Here is a 25,367-nt window from a genome sequence, read left to right as displayed (position 1 = left end):
GTACGTGATTCATTTTCTTTGTTCCGTCACATGACGCAACTGTTTTAACATTTAACTCAAACCAAACGTTTTTAGATGAATTGAAACTGAAGTATTGTGTCAACAAACCTTTATAGTATATTTCTAAAACCCTTGAATCAAAGAGAGTTTTAAAACGAGCAGATAAACACGTTTCTTGGTTGACGTAGCAGATGTCTTGCCGTCTTGTTTGTATTAGTCACACAAAGCTTGTTTGTATTATTCACACAAGGTGTCTGAGATGCTTACTCTGTGATGACAGCAAACACAATGCAAAGTCACTGATGTTAGATGCGTCAGAAGTCACTGGGGGCTTTTTTGATGGGTGCGCAGGAAGCTGGAACAAAATCAACACATTCTGACATGAGGGTCAGATAAGATGAACATAGTCACAGTGCTCTTTGCTGACTCTACGTATTACAGGACAAGCTGGGTTTATGTCAGCAAGGTGTGATAAATACAAAGACAAATCATATTAATGAGTGACTGTACATCATTAGAGGGGACTTATTCAATAATTATAGGCTGATATATTTCCATAAGTGACATAAATTCTGTGTTTAGGGTAAAGGACCTGCTCTGAGTAAATTTTTTTGATTCAGATTTTATCTGTATATTCAGATCCTGAATCAGGATTGTGATTAGGGTTCAGATTATGACCTAGATTCATATACAGATTGTGATTCAGATTCCTTTTGCTCTGATTTTAGAATATGGTATATATTGTGTATCCATATTGTAATATAGATTCTATTTTCTAGGTTCTGTTTTCTCTGAATATGTAGATTCCAATCTGTAATCTATATATTCTGTATGTAATCTATGTAATCTGTCAATCTATTCTAACCTGTAATCTATATCCAAAGTATATGATTTATACTATAAATACAAATTTGTGATTCGTATTAGAATTTAGATTCTTTTTGATCTCAACATGTAGATTCTAAATAATTTCAGTGATCCAGACTGTAATCACAGATTGTGATTGAGATTTCCTTTGATTTAAATCTAGATTTTGGATTCAGATTGTGCCCTGCATTGTACACTAAATCCACATTCAGAATTCACATTATTATATATGTTTTACATCCATATTACAATTTAGATTATTTTTTCTCTGAATATATAGATTGTAAATTAAGTTTGTGATCTATACTCAAAAAGTATAATTTATGATATAAATATGGATTGTGATTTCAGATTGCCTTTGATTTGAATCTAGATTCTGGATTCAGATTTTGATCTGTATTATACACCCATATAGCAATCTAGATTATGTTTGCTCTGAATATATAGATTCTAAATATAAATTGTGATATAAATATAAATTTAAATTTACGAACTAGACTATTAATGCAGACTGTGATCCAGGTTCTTGTTCACTCTAAATGTAGATTTTTGATTCATATATATTCAATTATTATAAATATAAATTTAAATTTACGAACTAGAAATATTTAAATATTTTTCAAATTTTATATATATATAAATAATATTATATATAATATATATAAAATTGAAAAATATTTATATATAATTTTAAATAAATAAATATAGAAAATAAATAATAAATAAATTTTGTTTCTAGATTATGTTTCCAGATTATAAATTATATTGTATTTTATATATAATTTTTTTGTCAAATAATAGAATGCAGAAGTACCAAGTAAAAGTACACTGTTATTTTCACTATATTACTAAAAGTTTTACATACATTTTACATATGTCAATTTAAGCAGACAAAAAACAAAGCAAAACAAACAAACAAAAAAAATCTAAATTACCCACTTTAGTATTAGTAGCTAATACAGTGAATCCATCTTGGTAACCTCCATTCAAGTCCCATTCAAAATACTGAGACCCAGTCCAGCCTGGCCACTGTTGGAAGAACATTTACATAAATTCAGTTTAGTGCACATGGTGACTTTTACGTTTATATTTTCGGACCACAAAATTTAAACATGCAGTGCTTGGTAATTGCATCTGTTGAAACTCCCAAGGAGCACCACATTTCAAATGCCTGAGGCGTAAATCTTTTAAAGCGAAGAAATTAAACTCGATTCACCCGGGAAGTAAAACCACACCATGAAATTTACAGAATTAGCAGAAATTATAGAACATGACACATTTATAGAATGCCGACTTTCCACTTCGCTTCTTTCTTGGCTTCGATGCAGACATTTCTTTGTTTGCGGTTCAAGCCTCAGTGTTTCAAAGGACTCTAATGGAAGGAGCTTAGATGCTTGGCATCCCAAACCGCGAACTGAGATTTTTTTTCATCTCAGGACTCTCTTAGGAGATTTGGACCTCGGTAGCCACCGTTCCCCCTATCTATATAGCGCAGACGACTCTATTAAGAGAATTTGCTCAGACGGAGCTATAAAATGCTGAAATTCTAAGTAATTCCCCACATTACTTTTTAAATCATAACAAAAATAAGACAAACTTAATGCACCCTTATGCTGTTCCAAACCACATGATTTTTCCTTCTGCATATAATGACATAATTAAACATTTTTTAGGTTAACTGTCCCTTTAAAAGGGGTACCATCTGCAGTTTATTTTATTCCAACTAATAAACATTCCTTTATAAACACTGGCCAACAGAAATCAGCCATTGAATAGACCAAGCTATTAAAAACCCCATCCCATAATAAGCGAAAGCCTCCCCGGACTGAAGCCCCACAGTGAAAGACGCTGGCCCAATGCACTCATCTGAATCCTCACCATTTGTGCAGGGGAATACGCTCGGCCCACGGCTCTGGAGTCTGGCAGCCACTTGTGTGTAGATAGGGCACGGTTCAGAGACCCACGCTCCACGCCAACGTCTGTGCCAAGCACAGTTCAAGCTCACACCCGCTGAGGAGCCCAACCCTCTGACTGGCACTGCAAGAGTGCCCTTCAAGCCTTGAGTGTGTGTGTGTGTGTGGTGCTAGGCTGAATGCATTGTGTTAAAGACATTGGATGCCTTAGGCCACAGTTAAAATAAAGCGTTCTGAAAGGCAGTAAGAAAATTAATAAAATATTTCACACAGCATTCAATAATGCTGTTCTGTATTCCCACAAACAAACTAGTTTTGTGCTCATTACTAATCAAATTAATATAGTTTCGTATTTTAAGTTCTGGATCCAGATTATTTATAGATTTTGAAAGTTATGAAGGTTGTGGTCAAGGCTCAGATTAGGATTCATATTCTAAATCCAGATTATGATTCAGATTCCATTTGCTCTGAATTTATAGTCCTGTAACTAGGTTATAATATGTATTGTGCATCCGTATTGCAATCCAAATACATTTTGCTCTGAATTGTAGATTCTTTATTCTGCAGCTTTAATGCTACACCCATAATAGTAATAATAAATAACAATACTTTAATATTTTTATTATTATTTTACTTATTTACAATATTAAAGTTTATTTTTTATTTAATTGTTTTTTTTTTAATAATAATAATAAAACTTTAACTCAAAGAATCCACCTTGCTTGCTTTCCATGTATCTTTGAAACACCAAATAAGAGACTTTACAGAGTTTCCAAGCCTTCTTTGTTTGTTTTTTTTTTTGTTTGTTTTTTTTTGCCAATCCTTCTTAATTTTTTGTACACTTTCAAACATGGCACCAAACATAGGGACATTTTTTTGAGTTTGTACAACAATTTCAATTCCTGTTGGTTGAATTCTTATCCCTAAGTGTTAGCTGTAAAGCTCGTCAAACTGTTTTCTCAGTGCATTAAAATGAGTGATATGTTACCAAGGATTTCTCTTATTGTGTTTAGGTGAGTCATCCCCCTGCAGCGTGAATAATGGAGGGTGCCATGACCTTTGCCTTTTGACTCCACTTGGTGTGGTAAACTGTACTTGCCGTGGAGAACGGATATTACTGGATGATAACAGATGTGTATGTAAGTCCCGTACCCTCTCTCTCTGTATATCTTGCTCGTATTCAGTCGATTATTTTTTAGTATGTCTCAGTACTTTGAGTTGTGTGGCTAAGTCCATATCTGTTAGTATTGAGGCTATTTTTATGCTGGCGTATTCAAAATAATAGCAGATATTTCTGTTTGGGATACTGGGGATAAAGCAAGTTTTTAAAATGTGAAATGTTTGGTGGCTGGATTGAAATTCAGAGCGCACGTTCAGGTCTGCCGTGCCCTATGTCTGGAGGCAGAAAGCTGAGAAACAGGGGGCATGTGGGACAGAACAGCCGCTTTTGGCATAGTGAGAAGTACATTCTGCTGCTCTAGGAACAAACTACAGCATAAATCAATCAGCAAGGCTGTGGCCCGACAACCTTATTACTGCAGCATTCTTATGCTTATTATTTATATTATTATTAATATTATATACAAATGTAAATGACTAGGATTCCTGTGGCTCTGAATGTAGATTCCAAATCCAGATTGTGATTCTAATTCATTTTGGTCAAAATGTAGGTTTTGGACCCAGATTATGAAAAACCAAGTGTGCATAGAGATTGTTATTCAGAAACCAAGATTGAGATCTGGACTCAGATTGTGATCCATATTCTAAATCCAGATTATGATTCACATTCTATTTGCAATTAATATGTTATTCTGGAACAAGATTGTAATCTATATAGTACATCCATAGTGCAGCTAAAAATAATTTTACCTTAAATATTCAAAATCCAGAATGTGATTGAGATTCATTTTGCTCAGAATTTAGAATTAGAATTTAGGTTCTGGATCCAGATTGTAATCCAGATTTCCCTTTCTCTAAATATAGATTCTAAATAAAGATTATATTCCATATTCTAAATCCAGATTACGATTCATATTCTGTTTGCTCTAAATATATTGAATTTTTTTATTATATTTAATCTGTATTGCAAAATATAATTGCACATCTAAATGCAATACAGATTTCCTTTGTTGTGGACTGTATTTAGATTACAATCCATATTCTAAATCCAGATTACGATTCAGATTCTGTTTGCTCTAAATTGATCAAATTTTGGAACCAGGGTTGAATCCAAATTTTGCTCTGAATATAGATTCTAAATCAAGATTGTGATCTGAATTGTAGATTTCAGATTGTATTTGTATTCCAGATTGTAATCCAAAATCATTTTGCTACACTGTAAATGCCAAGTGATTTTATTTCCACCTATTTGGAGCCACTACAGATTCATATCTAGATAGATGTGCCAGGTCTGAATGCTGTTTTCTTTACATTTACATTTACATTATATTTCACATTTGCATAGCTGATACTGTTGGCTTGATCTAGATATTAAATGGTTCTGGGTGTTTCTGTCTAGATATTGATACTTTAACATTCATCTACTGTACCTGTAATTAATTTTTGTTAGGGATGGGCATGAGTGCAAAAAAATTGGAAAATACAGCTGTGTGATTTTAAGAAACATTGGTTAGCTTCAGGATGGTAGCATACAGACACTATACACGGTGACTTTCAGTCTAGGATTGCAACAGCACTCGACTCTGCTTGGAGAGGATTATGGGGCTAATACACAGATGTGTTTTTGTGTTCAAACAGCTAGACATAGTGCATCAGATGGAACAGAACACAGGGGATGCAATGCAAAGGCCAAGGAGACATCCCTCTGAAGTTTGTGTACATAGACTCACAGTAAAAAAAAAAATAAAAAGTGTAAATGGAACTCCACTGCCACATCTATCCTCAACTGATTATGTGTCAAACACTGAAGCAGTCAATGCACATCCCTAATCTATACTTCAAGGCAGCACATCACAACTCTACAAATCTCTTTTACTCTCGTCTTCTAGCCATGAACTCCTCCTGTAACATCCACTCTGAGTTCCAGTGTGGAAACGGGGAATGCATTGATTACCAACTGACATGTGACGGCATCGCACACTGCAAAGACAGGTCGGATGAGAAAATGCAGTATTGCGGTAAGAGTCCAATCAGGCATGGTGCTGTGTTTGAGCCCTCAGGTTTCATCTCTAAACTGAATGAAGGAAGCTACAGAAGGTCTTCCTGTTCTCCTGTGACTCGAGCTAATAAGACGAGCTTAGAGAAGCCTGGCAAAAATGTAATGAGTGCGAGTGATGTGACAGGCTGACTGCTGCTCTGTCTCTCTCTCCCTCTGTCTTTACTTTCTCAAGCAGAGTTTCTAATGAAGCAGTTGCTCTCAGATAGGTTTACTATCCAGACTTTACATGGGATATTTATTTCATGTTTATGTTTTTGTGTATTTGTCTATCTATCTATCTATCTGTCTATCTGTCTATCTGTCTGTCTGTCTGTCTGTCTGTCTGTCTATCTGTCTGTCTGTCTGTCTGTCTGTCTGTCTATCCTTAATACAACTTTATTAAATTTCTCCAATACATGTTATTGTGCAGTCCTATGACTAATCTTAGATTTATCATTCTTCAGAGAACCGGAACTGCAGACATGGCTTTAAATCGTGCTATAACCAGCGCTGTGTGGCCAACCATCGATTCTGTAATGGCGTGAATGATTGCGGGGATAACTCAGATGAAGTTTACTGTAACAGTGGGTATTGTTTCTTCTTCTCGCACAATTGAAACCCATTCTCAATCCAGTGTTGGTCAGTTCAGGAATCTTCTCATTTTTTTTCCTCCTTCTGCCCGACTCTCTGGAGAAATGTAGTCCATCAATCAATAGTACTTTTGAATTCTCACCCTGCTTGAACATCTAAATAACAGCATTAAGCTTTAATGCATGCAGAAAATCTTTTATGTTGTCGGCAGAAAAAACAGATGTTGTCGTCACTATGCTTCAGTGAAGGCCAGTGAAAGCTGTACTTTTGCCAACAATGCAGGAATCTAAATGCTTCTAGAAACATTTGATTTTGGAAATAAATAAAATACTTCTCCATACAGATATTTTTATTGTATCTTGTCACCTGTAGCCAGTGAAACTTGATTATCTCCTTTTTGTAAGAATCAAACTCAGACCAGTTCTGCATTCACACTGGACTTTAAAATGGAGTAAGATCTAATTTATCTTAATTTAGAATCAGCCTCTTTAAATAGACTAGTTTTGCATTCACACTACCACTGGGTTTCTATTCTCATTACATTAGCACAGATATCTTTAATACCAATGTATTTACACTATTATTTTTTTATTATTATTATTATTATTTATATAATTTAGAATTATGCAAATGTGAAAGCAAAGGTAACCATAAGCACTTTGCTTTCATATTACATAACAAACTTTACTGAAACAATCTTGGTTAATTCGGTTTGCTTAAAAGTGGTTTGCTTCATCTAAAACATTTTTGTTTGGTTTAAAGTGGACTAACTTTGTTTAAAGCATTTTGATTTGCTTTAAAGTGGTTTGACTTCATTTAAATCATTTTGATTTGCTTAAAAGTGGTCTGACTTATTTTAAATGATTAGGATTTGCTTTAAAGTAAATCGACTATTTAAAGCATTTTGATTTGATTTAAAGTGGACTGACTTTTTTTAAAGCGTTTTGGTTTTCTTAAAAGGGGTTTGACTTCATTTAAAGCATTTTAATTTGCTTTAAAGTGGTCTAACCTTATTCAAAGTGTTTTGGTTTGCTTTAAAATGATTTGATATAAAGCATTTGATTTGCTTAAAAGTGGTCTGACTTTGTTTAAAGGGGTTATATGAAGTTGCTAAAAAGAAAATTATGTTGTTCATTTGGTGTAATGCAATGTGTTTGCAGTTTAAGGTTCAAAAAACACACTATTTTCCACATAATGTACATTATTGTTGCTCTTATATGCCCCGCCTTTCTGAAACGTGTCGATTTTTCATTCTGAAAAGTGAGGTGTACACTGATTGGCCAGCTATCCAGTGCGTTGTGATTGGCTGAATACCTCAAGTGTGTGACGGAAATGTTTTGCCCCTTAACATATTGTGATGCCGTCTCCCAGCATGACGAGACAAAACCAATAAAGCCCATTACAAACTAGGCATTTGTTGCATCCAGTGGGGACATAACTACTGATTATAATGACTTATACTGTTTTTACGCGTTGCGTTGCATGTCTGTATTTGTGATCGGAGAAATGACAAACAACAAGCACTACTCTACACTGCTCAAAACTCACGTTTGAATCAGCAGTGGCAAATTCTTTAAATATAAAAAAGTACTTACAGGCTGTGAGTCAGAAGCGCCAGACTGTCCATACAAAAAGTTAGAACTGCCCCACTTTATAGAAACAGCTTTTGAGAACAGACGCATTGTAAGCTACTCTGTAGGTTCAGGAACCAGTCCTCCGTAAAATGTGCTGCACACATCTGAATATTTGGGTTGAACTGTTCTGGAACAGTGTTGTAAATACAACCTAACCACTGATTTCTAGTTGTGTCCTATTTTGGAAGACAAAACAAAGTAGTTTCGCTTTCACAATGAAACACATAGCATCACACGCGGCAGGCTCGGGTGAGCGGAGGCAAGCAGGCTTGAGAACGGTGCAGCCGGCGGATTTGACGAAGGAGCTTGCGGCAACCACATGTGACAACCCCTGGGCTGGACTCCACTTCGTCCATGGTGAAAGCCGATCCAGTGATCCACAGCGCAAAGTTGATATATTTCCTCAGCGACCAGCACGGATCAGCTCTAGACATTATGAAGCAGATATTGTCCTCTTTTGGATGGCCACAGCATCTCCACAACATGGTGGCAGCGGCAACAACAATACTACAGCGGGAATAAAAGTCACGCCTTCATTCTTTGCGTGAACATTTGGGCTGTGTTATGCAAATCTTCCCACACAGTGACGTAGAGATGTGGGGGCGTGTTTAAACGAGGCGTTTTAGGAGGGCGTGACTGACTCTTAACTTTTATAAAGAATATCTCTTTCGATTTGAGACTTTAGTCTTCGCAACTTTACAGATCTTCTTTATGCACCAAGAGCTTGTAACACTCCAAAGAGAAAAGAAAAATCGAAATTGCATCATATGACCCCTTTAAAGCATTTTGATTTGCCTTAAAGTAAGATTTGCCTTTCTTTAAAAGTGGTTTGACTTCATTTAAAGTGTTTTTGTATACTTTAAGGTGTATCTACTGTAGTTAATCTGCTTCTTTTCTTTCTGATTCCAGATTCCTCATGTTTGTCCTCTGAGCGACGTTGTGCAGACGGTGCCTGTATTCCTGCATCATCCTGGTGTAATCAGATCATCGATTGTGCTGATGCATCGGACGAGAAAAGCTGTAGTAAGATTAGCATGTGTGAAGGCGCTAGCCCGTTCGCACTTCTGACGGTTTGTGTTTGCGTGTCACATGATGTGTGAAAGACTCGTCTCATTGTCCTCTCTGTTTTCAGATAGCACAGACTGCATGGAATACTACAGACTGGGTTCTCGTGCCAGCAACAGTGAGAGGTTTCTAAGCTGCAATTCGACGTCGCTGTGTGTTCATCCCTCCTGGATCTGTGATGGAGCCAATGACTGTGGGGATTACGCAGACGAAATACACTGCCACGGTAGAAATGCATTTGCATTTTCTCCCCCGGACTGTCTTTTTCTTGTTTGTTTGTATTCAAAGTACAATGTTGTCATGTTAAGAATGGAAAATAGCACTGGGAGCTGAGGGAATTTTTACAAAGTTTGCATTGAGGAGCAGTGACGGCTCACATCGCCAGAGCCTTTTATGAGGCTGGGAAATGTGGACTTTTTTGACTCAATCACATTGAGTCCTGCCAAATATTTGACAGTAATATACTTAGATATTTATGATATATGTAGAAAGCCCAGGACCTACTGAGAATATTTAGTGACTTAATAAGTCCTTGTGGCTAAGTGAAACAGAACTCTGGAAGTCGATGAGTGTGTAGAATTTTTTGCGGAACTTTACAGTCCTGTCAGAATTTATTAGCTGAGGGCATATAAACGCCATCGCAATGTTTTAATTAAAAGTTGGAAAGTTGGATTTGTCTTTGAAATCTGCAAGTTAGGGAATGTCAATAAAGGAACTGTGGTAGAAGCGGGTTGCTAATGATCATGTGTGAATTTTTTATTGTGACTTGTTGATGCTACAGTTTCATTCATTCATTCATTTGGTCGCTGCTAAATGACTAAATGTAAATTTAGTCACATTTTGACAAAGTATAGTATATACATAAATATACACACATGAATGTCAGAATGTGTGTAATAAAACTAGCATCAACAAGTCACAATTATTATTTTTTTTATATAATAATTTTTACACAGATTTTTTAATGATCACAGATGAATTTTATTTGTAAATTATAATTTATTAACTTAATTTATTCATTTACACAATAATAATATATAAAGTCATTTGGCAACATGTGGCAGATTTTTCAGGGTTATTAATTTTCAACTGAAATAAATAAATAAATAAATAAATAAATAAATAAATAAATTTGACAACAACAAATTGTTTATTTATTTTTTAATCTTTTTTATTTCACTACATGTTCTATTATGACCATTTTATGTGTTGATGATTGATATATATATATATATATTATATATATATATATATATATATATATATATTATAGATTATATATTATTCTGTATTTTTATCAATGTACTTTAATTATCATAGTAATATTTTGATATTTCAAGATTTAAACTTGGTCTTGGAAAAATGGTAAAACAAAATAATATATAAAGGAAAATATTAATATTAAACTGTTTTCTTAGACAGTTTTAGAGTCCTTACACAGCAAAGAAAAAAAAGTAATAAAAATCAATGCCTAGAGACATAAAACTTCCTGTAAAAACCCATTTATGATTTCAAAACTTCTACATAGGAACTTTCCTGGAAGTCTTGAAGGCAGAAATACATAATACTAATGTGTGATTGTTAGCTAAAGCACTGATTCTCTGAAAATGTCCTTTTAAAAACTCAACTGCAGAAGAGTCCTCCAGAAATGAGCACAAACCTTTAATGGAAATATGAAGAGGATTCCACTCCTGACCTCTGCTGTGGTTGCTCCTATCCTGTAGAAAACAAAAACATGTTTCCTATATTTTACTCAAGGAGAAACTGCAGGTTTAAAACAACCTTGATACGCAAGTCAGAATCCAAACACAAATACAAAACCACAGATAACAAATTGGATAATTGAAGCTGAGGTAGACATTAAGAGGTCATACAATTGATTTGTTTACAGCATGTTCTCATACTTTTTTCTCAAAATAGTGGTGAACCTAGCAAACCCTTTGGTAATGGTTGAAAGTAGAAGCTTCAGATAGTTTTCTACAGGTTCCTCCATCATTGTCTTCCTTCTGACATTTCTCCCAGCTTCTTCAGTCCATACATGTGAGGACGGCCATTTTGCGTGTCCCAGTGGAAACTGCATCTCAAGCGTCTGGTTGTGCGATGGACAGAAAGACTGCGAGGATGGAGCAGATGAATTTCAATGCGGTGAGCACCACCTTTCTATATCCTTCAACTGATCAGGCCTGCCAGACACATTGTGTGCGCTATATGTCATCCTAATTAATATATTCATGTCTAAAGACTTTATTTTACTTCAAGTCACGCACCACCATCTACATTAGAACGTAAGTGCTATTTTGCTCTATTGATCCACTTGTCACGGCTAGTATGTGGTAAGTGCTAAATGTGTGAGTTTAGCTGCTTGACATTCCTGGCTTTATAGAGTTACAGTTATGCTCCGTTTCTTGTCTACTCTTTGTTTTATTCATTTCAGATTCCAGACAAATTATTGTAGAAGTCTGATAAGCTGGTACTTTTATGTTATTGCAATTTATTGAAGCTCATTTCCACTACCAAAACAAAAACGCTAATTATATTCTCATAATTGTAACTTTTCCTTATAATTTCGAGTTTACATTTCCCATTTGTGACTTTGTATTTCAAAATGTGCCTTTTTTTTCTCATAATTTTTTTTTTTTTTTTTTTTTTTTTTGAATTTTAACAATGCTGCATTACAGTGGTGTGAAAAAGTGTTGGCCCCCTCCCTGATTTCTTATTTTTTTTGCATGTTTGTCACACTTTAATGTTTCAGATCATCAGACAAATTTAAATATTAGTAAAAGATAACACAAGTGAACACAACATGCAGTTTTTAAATGAAGTTTTTTTATTATTAAGGGAAAAGAAAATCCAAAACAACATGGCCCTGTGTGAAGAAGGGTTTTTCCCCTAGACCTAATAACTGGTTGCGCCACCCTTAGCAGCAACAACTGCAATCAAGCGTTTGCGATAACTTTCAGTGAGTCTGTTACAGCACTGTGGAGGAATTTTGGTCCATTCATCTATGCAGAATTGTTGTAATTCAGCCACACTGGAGGCTTTTCGAGCATGAACCGCCTTTTTAAGGTCATGTCACAGCATCTCAACAGGATTCAGGTCAGGACTTTGACTAGGCGGCTCCAAAGTCTTCATTCTGTTTTTCTTCAGCCATTCAGAGGTGGACTTGCTGGTGTGTTTTGGATCATTGTCCTGCTGCAGAACCCAAGTTCGCTTCAGCTTGAGGTCACAAACAGATGGCTGGACCTTCTCCTTCAGGGCTTTTTTGGTAAACAGCAGAATTCATGTTTCCATTTATCACAGCAAGTCTTCCAGGTCCTGAAGCTGCAAAACAGCCCCAGACCATCACACTATCAACACCATATTTTACTGTTGGTATGATGTTTTTTTTTTCTGAAATGCGGTGCTACTTTTACGCCAGACATAATGGGACACACGCCTTCCAAAAAGTTCAACTTTTGTCTTGTCAGTCCACAGAGTATTTTCTCAAAAGTCTTGGGGATCATCAAGATGTTTTCTGGCAAAACTGAGACACGCCTTTATATTCTTTTTGCTCAGCAGCGGTTTTCGTCTTGGAACTCTGCCATGCAGACCATTTTTGCCACGTCTCTTTCTTATGGTGGAGTCATGAACACTGACCTTAACTGAGCCAATTGAGGCCTGCAGTTCTTTGGATGTTGTTGTGGGGTCTTTTGTGACCTCTTGGATGAGTCGTCGCTGTGCTCTTGGGGTAGTTTTGGTTGGCCGGCCACTCCTGGGAAGGTTCTCCACTGTTCTGTGTTTTTTGCCATTTGTGAATAATGGCTCTCACTGTGGTTCGCTGGAGTCCCAAAGCTTTAGAAATGGCTTTATAACATTTTCCAGACTGATAGATCTCAGTTACGTTCTTTCTCATTTGTTTCTGAATTTCTTTGTATCTCGGCATGATGTCTAGCTTTTGAGGATCTTTTGGTCTACTTCACTTTTCAGGCAGGGTCCTATTGAAGAGATTTCTTGACTGCGAACAGGTGTGGCAGTAATCAGGCCTGGGTGAGGCTAGAGAAATTGAACTCAGGTGTGATAAACCACAGTTTTAACGGGGGGCAAAAACACTTCTTCACACGGGGCCATGTAGTTTTGGATATTTAATAATAAAAACCTTCATTTAAAAACTGCATGTTGTGTTTACTTGTGTTATCTTTGACTAATATTTAAATTTGTTTGATGATCTGAAACATTAAAGTGTGACACACATGCCAAAAAAGAAGAAATCAGGAAGGGGGCCAACACTTTTTCACACCACTGTATTTGTCGCAACATTACTGTATTTCACAAAATTATTTCTGAAAGTTTATATCTCCCATGGTGACATGGTTAAATCTTGCATGTGACTTTATTTCTCGTTATAGGGACTTTTTTATTTTCTTCTATGTCTCACAATTCTGCTTTATATCTTAATGTGACTATTTCTCATAGTTATAACTTTATTTCTCACAATTTGTATCTTTTTGGCTTCCATGGTGACTTTAAATCGCACAAAGTGACTTTATTTCTCGTTATAGCAATGTTTTCCAGAATTGCTACTATATCTCATATTATGTCTATATATCTCGCAATGCAGCTTATCGTTATAGTAACATTATCTTTTAAAATTGCTACTATATCTTGCAGTTTGACTATATATCTTGCAGTGCTGCTTTATAACTCACAGTGCAACTTTATTCTTCTTTATTTTTCTCAATTTGCGAATATACATCTCCTGTGATGAACTTATATCTGAAAATGTGACTCACAATGTGTCGATTTTATAAAAAAAAAATTTGGAGAATCGCTACATCTCACAATTTGACTGTATATATTGCAGTGCTGCTTTTTTATCTCGTAACGTGACTATTTCTCATAATTATGACTTTATTTCCCACAGTTTGTGGCTTTATGTCTTCAGTGGTGACTTTATGTCTTGTAATGTGACTTTATTTCTCGTTATAGCCATTGTGAATTTATAACTGAAAATGTGTCTTTAAATCTCACAGTGACTTATTTTCTTGTTGTAGTGACATTTTCTTCTAAAATTGCTACCGTATCTCACAATATGACTATATATCTTGCAATACTGCTTTATATCTCATAATGCGACTTTATTCCTCTTTATTTTTTTGCAATTTGAAAATTTAAGTCTCCCATGGTGACTTTATATCTGTCTTAATATCTTGTTATACCATTTTTATTTTTTTTATTTATTTTTTTGTAAAATTGCTGTATCTTACAATATGACTATATATCTTGTAGTGCTTTAAATCTTGTAATGCGATTTTCTTATTTCTTACAATTTGTGGCTTTATATATTCCATGACGGCATTAATTCTCGCAATGTGACTTTATTTCTTGTCATAGTACATTTTTCGGTATTGCACCTCTATCTCACAGTATGACTTTATTTCTCATAATTATGACTTTATTTCTCACAATTTGCGACTTTTTATCTCCCCCTTTTTTAGAGTAGCTACTATACTATCTCGCAATTTGACTCAATAATCTCACAATGCTGCTTTATATCTCACATTGCGACTGTTTCTCATAATTATGACTTTATTTCTTGTAATTTCAGGATATGCTTAGGGGGAATATTTAGATGAATTTCATTATATTTTTAAAGAAATTTACTTGAACAACTGTATAACTTTAGGTGAAGGGTTATTTCAGCCACATCTTGCTATAATGTGTTGTATAATTATTAATCTTAGCGACATTCATGTTTCTCTCCATCACAGACTTTGTGATGCACCTCTAAGGTGAGCAGAACTGTAGAGTAAGAAGTTCTAGGAAGTTCTGCTTTCCTGCTGCGACCAATTTTTGCTTTGCTTCTGTCCCGACCCCGTGCGGGGAATCCTTTTGGTTCCGCTTCAAAGCATCTTATTCTGAGCAAGAACTCTGATCTGCGACTGAAGCTCCCGTGAAGCCAGCGCAACTCTGGACCGTGCAGCGACCTCAAAGTCACTGACCCAAAATCAGAAGTAATATGGATTTGTTTCCATGTCCTTGATCTTGACGAATGTCCCGGTGCTTTTTCACCTTTCATTTTGGTTATTTGTTCTTTTGAGACTTCCCCTAAGGCAGGTTTTGAAGAATGACCCTCATTTACCTAATCATCCTGATCACTTGCGTTGTCTTCAGCCCTTTTGGTGTAACTTTTTAAAACCTTTCTCTTGGTGACCTTGGTCTCTCTGTCCCAGCCGCCGGTGGCTTTGCAGAGATATCACAAAATCAATGGCAAACGCAAGCAAACAAACTTTCAGACTGCTGATAGGGGCATATTTGCTCACACCTTTTGTGGCTCGCGTACGTATGCAAGTGGACAATTACTTTAAAAGTGCTTGCTAGCAGGATTGCCTTCCAAAGTTGAATCTCTAATCCCAACAAGGGCGAAGAGGGCTTTTAGAGGCCACTTTACTCAGATATTGCACTCAATTTGGCTTGCAAAGGCAAAACTATAACTGTTTGAACATGTTATGAATTGTATTCATAACATGAAATATTTTGAACATTTTTTGTGTTTTATTTTGGGTATAAATACTTCTTTATTTTAGTTTTCCCGTCATATATATATATATATATATATATATACACACACACATACACACACATTATGTCTAAACTATATATACTGTATATATATATACTTTGTCTTTTAGAGCAGTGTGAAAATTTAAAAAATATGTGTTTTATTTCTATTTATCCCTTCATATTTAACTAAAGCCAAAGTGGCTTAAAACAACATAAATAATGAAAGAATCCACAAATTTGTTTGTACTGTTCCTTAAATGTCAGTACTGCCTCCCATGGGTTTATTTTCAAAGTTCAAACTTTTCCCTCTAGATTCATCATGCCTTTGGAATCAGTTTGCCTGCTCGAAAAACAAGTGCATCGCCAAACAGTGGCTCTGTGATGGGGAGGACGACTGCGGTGACGGATTGGACGAAAGCGAGGAAATTTGCGGTAAAACTCTGAAGCACGTATTTGCATTTAGGCCACACAATGAAAGACTTCCTTTGAGAGGAAGGATATAAATCAACACGAAAGAGGCGGGAAGAAAAATTGGCCTGCGGTTTCATCATAGTTGCGAATTTATGGCCATGCTGTGCTCCTAACAAATGGGCTCTGAAAAAAACCCCTCAGGTTTCTCAAAGGTCAAACACAAACAGATTGTTAAACAAGTTCTCAATGCTTAAAACTTTTTTTAATTATTTCGAAAAAGTTTTTTTTTTTTTTTTTTTTTTTTTAAACAAATGAATATTCATTAATGACACCGTGCAGCATGTTGGCTTGAGATTGCGATGCTCAATCTCTTTTTTTTTTTTCTCTCAACAGGTTTGGCAACATGCACTCCCGGTTTGTTCAGTTGCCCAGGATCATACGCTTGCGTACCCAGGACCTGGTTATGTGACGGGGAGAGAGACTGTCCCGATGGTAGCGATGAACTAGCGGTAGCTGGCTGTGGTAATTTCAAGCATATTTCCTCTCACAAAACCAGCAACTTACTGTTCCTGTTTTCACCCCAAACTGCAGAGTGGTAATGTAATTGCTGCTTTTCGCAATAGTAATGAAGCTAGTAAATGAATGCATCAGTCAAAGGTTTGGACATATTTGACTGGATTCATGTTACTTATGTTTAAACGTTTAAAATTAGTTTTCTTATTTGTCTATCTAAAACAGTGAACACTAGTTAACACCACTGTTGGATAATAAGGTGCCAAATTTACCCAAAATATCTGTCCCTGAATTTTCAGAGTCACAACCAAAATAATTGGGGATTTGAGACAAGTCTCAGGTGTTTGTTATGTGCTACTCTTTTTATCCTAACACATACCTAACGTCCTGTTTGTTCCTGTTCCTCTCTTTAATAAGCTCCGAACAACACGTGCACCGAGAGCACGTTCCAGTGCCGGAACCAGAACTGCATCCCGCGGCGTTTCGTGTGTGACCATGACGACGACTGCGGAGACGGTTCTGACGAGTCTCTGGAATGCGGTGAGCAGCTCCGGTTTCTCGATTCATTACTTTCTGTTGAAAATGACCATCCCTCTGCGGCCTGTTTAATGGGTTGTAATTGTGTTGGCACAACATTAATTGGACATTTTAGAGGTTGGAATGCATGCATAACTCACTGTTCCATACCTCAGATCTAAGAATAAACATGCTCGTTCAGAATATTTGATGGAAATATAGGCTACTCTTTACCCTTTTTATTGTTATTTATGTGGATGAATTTCACAAACCTGTCTCGGTCGCATTATACCACAAAATCGAAAAGAAAATCAATAAAAAATAAAAATAAAAAATAAAGTTGCATACAAAAATAAATAAATGAAAAAAATGAAAAGTTATTTTTAAATTTTAAAATCAGCATAAATTTAAGTGAGTAAAGTTTAGTGAAAATGTGCTTAATTAACATTGAAAAAATGCCAAAGGCAACATTTCTATGGTCCTAAAATCTGCTTTGTTGTCTTGTATAAAAGGTATTATTTTGACAATAATAATTATGCTTTTTTTTTAATAATTGAGACTTTATATGTCCCATCTCAAAATGGGACTTTAAATCTCACAGCTTGATTTTTCTTGTATATGCCACTTTTTTTTCTCATAATTTACTTAATATGTCATTGTTGACTTTATTTCTCTTTACATATTTCTCGCAATTGCGATTTTTTTTCACAAATATATTTTTGTCTCTAGTGAGGTTTTATATCTTGCAGTGTGACTATTTCTCACAATTTGTCTCGCATTGTAACTTTATATCACAAAACATAACGTTTCGGTTACATATAATAACCCTGTTTCCTGAAGGAGAGAATGGAGACATCACATCGGATGACCGATGAATTGGTTTTCCCAATTCGTCGGTCATCCGATGTGATGTCGAGAGTTACCGGCTGAAAGGGAACTGTATTTCTCTTAATATGCCAATTTTTTGCAATTGCGATTATTTTTCTTTATATAATAATTGCACATTTTTTGTCCTACTGGTGATTTTATATTTTAATTTATGATTTTTTGTCTTTCTGTTGATTTTATATTTTTGTTTTTGTTTAAATCTCTCAGTCTTTTTTTTTCTTTTCATCTCGCAATGCGGTTTTATATCATGCAATGTGACTGTTTCTCACAATTTGCGACTTTGTGTCCCATTTCGACTTTTTATATCACAAAATTTAATTCTTTCTCTCAATGTATTTCTCGCAATTACAGTCATTTTATTACATTATTTTTGGCGATGTGACTGTTTTTACAATTTGTTTTTTTTTATGCTATGTTTATTTTCTTACAGTGTGAGTATTTCTCACAATTGTAACTTTTTTACTGTGACATCTCAGAATTGCGATTTTCTAACTGTGACTATATTTCTAAATTAAACTCAATAATAATGTTGACTGAAATATCATGCCTACGTATTTGAAAGAGAAACAGCTTGAACTTTTCCCCGCTTTGTTTAAAATCTCTCCGTCATACTCTTTCTCTCTCTTTTTCAACAGAATATCGTTTATGCAAAGAGGAGGAGTTCCGCTGTGCAGATGGGCGGTGTTTACTGAGAGCCCAATGGGAGTGTGACGGCTTCCCTGACTGTCTGGACCAATCAGACGAGCTGCCACTCAACCCAAAGTGTTCCGCTGCAGGCGAGTCCCTCTCATGTGTCACGCATCCCATTTGACTGACAGGTTCCCAGGTTCCGTCCCATATGGGATTTGTCAGACCACCTGGTCCTCCCCGTTTGCGTCCTGTACCCCTGCCAGTACCACTTGAGCTGGGCAGAGAGGGGCTGATGATACTGCTGTGCCTCTGTTCTTCAATTTTTGGATTCAGGGCAAACATATGCCATTAATGTTAACAGATGCTATTACTGTTCCCAGCCAAGCTCATTAAGCAACAATTTCTGGTGGGAAATTCAGTTCAGTTGTTTACAACATGTTTACAGTACAACTTGAAAACACTAGTAAGGCTCTTGGAATGTTAAGCAACACTCTAGTAACCAACCAGAACACCTAGCAAAGTTCCAAAACCACCTATAACACTATAGCAAACATTCTAAAAAAGCACTCAGAACACCCTAGCAACCACATACAGTTGCAACATATTGAAAACCACCTAGAACACCATAGCAACCGTGCTAAAAAGCTTACAGAACACCCTAGCAACCACATACAGTTGCAACATAGTGAAACCACCTAGAATACCATAGCAACCGTGCTAAAAAGCTTACAGAACATCCTAGCAACTACATACAGTTGCAACATATTGAAAACCACCTAGAACACCATAGCAACCTTGGTAAAAATCTTACAGAACACCCTAGCAACCACATACAGTTGCAACATAGTGAAACCACCTAGAATACCATAGCAACCGTGCTAAAAAGCTTACAGAACACCCTAGCAACCACATACAGTTGCAACATAGTGAAACCACCTAGAATACCATAGCAACCGTGCTAAAAAGCTCTCAGAACACCCTAGCAACCGCATACAGTTGGAACATATTGAAAAAACCAAGAATACTATAGCAAACAGGCTAAAAAGCTCTCAGAACACCCTAGTAACCACATACAGTTGCAACATATTGAAAACCACCAAGAACACCATAGCAACCTTGCTAAAAAGCTCTCAGAACACCCTAGCAACCGCATACAGTTGGAACATATTGAAAAAACCAAGAATACTATAGCAAACAGGCTAAAAAGCTCTCAGAACACCCTAGTAACCACATACAGTTGCAACATATTGAAAACCACCAAGAACACCATAGCAAATGTGCTAAAAAGCTCACAGAACACCCTAGCAACCGCATCAGAATGTAGTGAAAACCTTCTAGAATACTCTCAGCGGCTTAGCAACGTAGGCACAGCAAATGTGCTAAAAAGCTCTCAAACACCATAGCAACCACATAGCAGTCTAATATGATGGTTTTGTTGATTTCTGTCTTCCCCTTTTTTCTCGCTGCTCCATGTTTTAGAAAGTTTGTGCAACGGTTCGGTTTTTTTTTGTGTGAGAAGGCGGCTGCTTCGTGCTGGGGTGGGGGTGTTTTGTAATCAGGACGACTGTTGTGGCGGATGATACGAGAGGAACTGCCATGTTAACGAGTGTTTGAACCGTAAAGTCAGCGGCTGTACCCAGGACTGTCAAGACCTACCCGTGGGATACAAGGTGTGTGTGAAGCACATTTGTCACGCTGTACGAGGTTTTTATTTTTACGCATTTAGCATCTGGTTCAACTTCCACGCTAAAGATGTCCAAACATGAAACTACGACCTATGAAAGCAAAAGAATGTTTTTTTTTTTTTTTTAAACAAATCTTCGCTAAACATCATTAGCAGGCTTTAGTGGCTACGGCAATATTGGGAAAGTCTGCGCAAACAAATCATTCAAAGTAATAATGTTTTTCCATTCCACAGAGGTTTATAGTACTTAGCGCTAAATCCGTGGAGAATGTTATGATCCCGTTTCCAGTCAGTTTACGTTTAACCAGTGAATGTATAAACGAGAGGGCTAAAACACGTATGCTAGCTATTCAGCACTTCACAAAGCAGACACAAACATACAAACAGTGTGTGTTTTTAGTGGGAGAATGGCACATGCACACACACACACACACACACACACACACACACACACACACAGTGAGTGGCAGATCGAACAGCTTCATTTGGCAGATGTCTCGGAATACTTGGGCCGGTCGTTTGACATCCACACTTTCTTAAAAACAGGAAGTCAAGGACACAGCGGCCCTGAACTTACTAGAACTCTGTTTTTCAGGCTTGTTTTAGCTTTTGTTAGAGCAAAATTAAGATATAAAGCATAGTTTTAATGAATGACTAATGACTAAACTAATGGTCTAGAAACTTTGTAAACATTGTTTTGTTTCACTGCTCACTTCCTGTCCATTAGTCTCTCATTAGTATTTATAAATTTTATATCAATTTGGCATGGTCATATTTTACATAAAAGTCAAACAAAAAAAATTATGAAGAAATGCTAAAATTATTCAAATACAGTTATAAATGAAAATTGTTTAAAATATTTAAAAAAAAAGACATTTTGAATAAAGTATTCATATTTTAGTATTAGAGTGAATCGAGTTATAAATTAAGATATTTTGAAAATGGTAATATTTGTTTTGATTTTTTTGTGTATGTTTATATTTGACCCAAAAATTTATTTTCATTGCAATTAATTTTTTGTTAGTAATATCATATAATATAAAATAAAAATACCAATAATACAATAATAATATTTATTATATTAATTATATTAATAACAATAATATATATTAATATTATATTACAAACAATATGCATTCATTTATTTAGTTTAATAATAATAATAATAATAATAATAATAATGTTTTGTATTATGTAACTTTTTTTATTTTATTTTATTTTATTTTCACAGCATTGGAAAACCTGCATGGGTTATATTTAACATCTAATGAGAAATTGATTCTATTTTGTTTTATATTAATTAATGTAACATAACTGAAATATAATGTATAACATTTCACAACATTTCAGTGAAATATATTGAAAAAACATATATGTTTTTAATTCATTATAATTATATAATTATATAATTATATATTAAAGGTAATTTATTATTATTTTGTTGTGAAATAACCCATACATGTTCTTGGCAGAGTTCTGTGAGATTCACCCACAAATCTTTTTTGTTTTTTTACTTTCTTCTGTAGTGTACTTGCTGGCCGGGGTTTCGGCTGAAAAACGACGGCAAGACTTGCATTGACGTGGACGAATGTTCCGAGAACTTTCCCTGCAGTCACCAGTGCATCAACACCTACGGGTCTTTTCACTGCCTGTGTGCCGACGGGTACCAGCGTCCCGCCAGTAACCCGCACAGCTGCAGGTCTCTCTCAGGTATTCTGCTTTATTTAGCAGCACAGGTGTGAAGGAGCTTCTGTGGTCCCTCACAAAGATTTTGCTGTCACACTTGCCCAGAAACACCCCGCACGGGCGAGAACACACTGAGTCTTGTTGTGACTTATATTTAGAGGAAAGCAACAGGAGGTTGAAGACAATTAGTTCGTCAGCTGGAGATGAGCTCTGATTGGCTAAGAGAAGATCCAGGTGTGACATATGGCATCTGCCTGCAGTTATTTACTGTATAAAAGAAAGACGTTTATATTCACTCACTTAGTGTTCACTCGCAAACACTGCTGACATGCAGAGAAGCTGCTAATGAAATCTGCCAAAGACCACCACTTACAATTACAATTGCCTTTTTAACATGGTACTGTGTTAATACCATATTTTTTTTAACATGTACCATATGACTCATTCTACAAAACAGGTTATATTTGTTAATGCAGACATTTTTTTTAATTTAATTAAATTGTATTTTATTTCGTTTCCCATTTTTCTATTAATAGGGATGATTGGGGATCTATTTTCCCCTACCAAATTTTACTTGGTTTACTTTTTTAATTATTATGATTTTTTATTTATATTTTTTTTTTTTTGTATGTAGTATGATTTTTTTTATGATATTATGTAATTTTGATTTTTTAATTTATTTTTTTTTAAGTAATATAATATAATGTAATATAATATTATGATTATAACAATAATATTATTAATATTATATAACAAACACGATTTATTTATTTAGTTAGTTAATTAGTTAGTAGTTAGTTTAATAATAATAATAATAATAATATATTATAAAATATAGTAGTAAAAATATTATTACTATAGTGTGTGTTATGTAACTTTATTTTATTTTACCATGTCACCATGTTTTTTTTTTTTTTTTTTTTTTTTTTGTTATGTAACATAGTGGACAATTGATATTTAAAAATATATATATATATATAAATATATATGTAGATAAGCATACACATATATATATATATATATGTGTGTATGTGTGTGTGTGTAGATAAAATCCTAAAACTTTCAACCCTGTTACAATTAGTAATCCATACCTTTCTGAGGCCACAATTACATCTGAGAATGTATATTAAACATTCAGTGAATTTACACTAAACACATTACTTGTCTGAAAGTATTTGTAAGCCACCATTAAACAAGCACATTTTCCACAGTATACCTAATTATCCATAGAATGCTTAAAATATCATATATATGTACATATTGTGGCGAGTTGGCTGCCTCCCACCTAATTATCATCATCACCCCGTCCCTTAATCGCCGCCCCTCGCCAGGCTCTCAACAGGAGTGGGTGTTTAAGAGAGAGGGGTCGCAGAAATAGTCAGGGCTGGGGGCGTGTGATGAGGCACACCTGACCAAATGGAGCCGTGAGCTGCCGGACCTGCGTCCAGATGAGAACTGCACCTGTTGTGTGGGGGCGTGTGATCACGATTTGCTCCTTCCGCCACTATATATATATAACGTCGTTAACATATATAATGCATTAAAGCACTAATTTTATTAACGTGCAATCTCTTTGCATCCACTCTGTTCAGCGAGCGGCGGAGAGGAGCAGCGCTTTCAGTTAAAACAGATATTATGTTGCTTCTCTAATTTTACATGCAAGTATAGCTGAAATCACATCTTATGTGTATTTGATTTCATCAGATGGCGGCTCGATTATAAATCAGGATTTTTTTGCAGATTAACATCTTGGAAGCGAGAGCTGGTGTCGTATTAATGAGTCGTGTTTCAGTCACTATTTCATATTTATCCCGTTGTCTGACAACAGAAACAGTAAAATATATCAATGAAAGCAGTTTTATTGAGAATTTGGCTGCATCAAAATACAGTATGTGGGCACAGAGAGACAAACAAAGGTAATATGTTTGTCCATGCCCATGGTGATTTGAGTATTAAAAACTTGAAAATTATTCTTTTAAGGTATATTTAGAACAGAGAAAAATGTGCGATTAACCACGAGTTAACTCATGGCAATAATGCGATTAATCGAGATTAAATATTTTTAATCGATTGCAGCTTTAAATATATATGCTATATAGTTATATATATATATATATATATAATATATATAATATATATATATATATTCTATAGAATAACAAAGTAGCATTAGATACCATCGCTCTATCGCCACAGCACTGTTTTGCAAGTGTCTCTCCTTCAAAGACATGCGCCTACCCACACACACACACATTCTCAAGTAATAAAGCACTGTTTTCATATGACTGACAAGTCTAAGTCCCAGACTTGACAGGAAGTGGATGTTCAAGTGTTGGCAGCTCACAGAAAATCGATTTCAAGTCATCAAACTGAAGTTGCAGTCACGTCTTGCAGCCAGAATGATCCATAGAGCAACACAAACACTTATTTAAAGGCTTTTTAAAGTATTTGGAATCCAAATACATCCATATAACTGAATATTACAAAATCTTAAGTACTTTGTTATTCACTTAGTCACACGGGATGAAAGAAAGGTTTTTTTTTTTTTTTTTTTTTTATGAAGGAGGAGATGTTTTGTGGGGAATGTTTTTTATTTTGCAAAAATATATTTTTTTGAATACATTAAAAAATATAAAATGTATAAATTAATTTATGCAATAAAAAAAGTAAAATACAAAAATTATAAAATTATCTACATATTTTATGCATCACATTGAATAAAAAAAAAAAAAAATGTAAAATAAAATATAAATGTTTTAAAATATATACATAAAATATTTCATACATTGCATAAAATGTTTGAATAAGACCCTTTTTTTATTTTTTTATTTTTTTTTAGCAGAGGAGCCTTTTCTTATTCTAGCTGACCATCATGAAATCCGAAAGATCAGTCTGGATGGATCAAACTACACACTTCTGAAACAGGTATGATGGACAAGGCACTCTAAAATGTACAATTTACTTATACAATTGTTAAAAATCTCTTTTTATAACCATTATTGTAATTTGTGTGCTCTCAGATGCCATCCTCTTCAGCTCAAACTCATTAGTGTGTTTCCTCCATATTCCCTTGTAATTTCCTACCTATTTATTTCATAAAAATACACATGCTCACAGCATATGGAGTTTAATACAGACACAACATCCAAAAGCTCAGAGGAAACTATGGCATCAACAGCCACCTGTGATGCTTTATAGAAATTCACAAGCTCAACTTGAGCCTGAAACAGCATTTTAGACACTTGATTGACGTGAATATTGCCACTCTGGAA

General features: G+C 35.2%; 1 protein-coding gene across 1 annotated transcript in view; it reads left to right on the top strand.

Moving 5' to 3' along the window:
- The window catches only part of LOC109064589 (low-density lipoprotein receptor-related protein 1B-like), a 252,014-nt gene that overhangs the window by 162,369 nt on the left and 64,278 nt on the right, over positions 1-25,367 (top strand). The window contains 13 exon segments of the mRNA XM_042749544.1: positions 3,794-3,919; positions 5,789-5,917; positions 6,402-6,521; positions 9,072-9,185; positions 9,295-9,453; positions 11,250-11,372; positions 16,080-16,199; positions 16,572-16,700; positions 17,109-17,231; positions 18,731-18,871; positions 20,205-20,395; positions 21,936-22,119; positions 24,935-25,020. Coding sequence (XP_042605478.1) covers positions 3,794-3,919; positions 5,789-5,917; positions 6,402-6,521; positions 9,072-9,185; positions 9,295-9,453; positions 11,250-11,372; positions 16,080-16,199; positions 16,572-16,700; positions 17,109-17,231; positions 18,731-18,871; positions 20,205-20,395; positions 21,936-22,119; positions 24,935-25,020 — 1,745 coding nt within the window.

Source organism: Cyprinus carpio, chromosome B22, assembly GCF_018340385.1.
Source record: "Cyprinus carpio isolate SPL01 chromosome B22, ASM1834038v1, whole genome shotgun sequence".
In the NCBI taxonomy this organism is placed as follows: Eukaryota; Metazoa; Chordata; class Actinopteri; order Cypriniformes; family Cyprinidae; genus Cyprinus; species Cyprinus carpio.
Note: the sequence above shows the minus strand (reverse complement) of the source record. Positions and strands in the feature narration are given on the sequence as shown.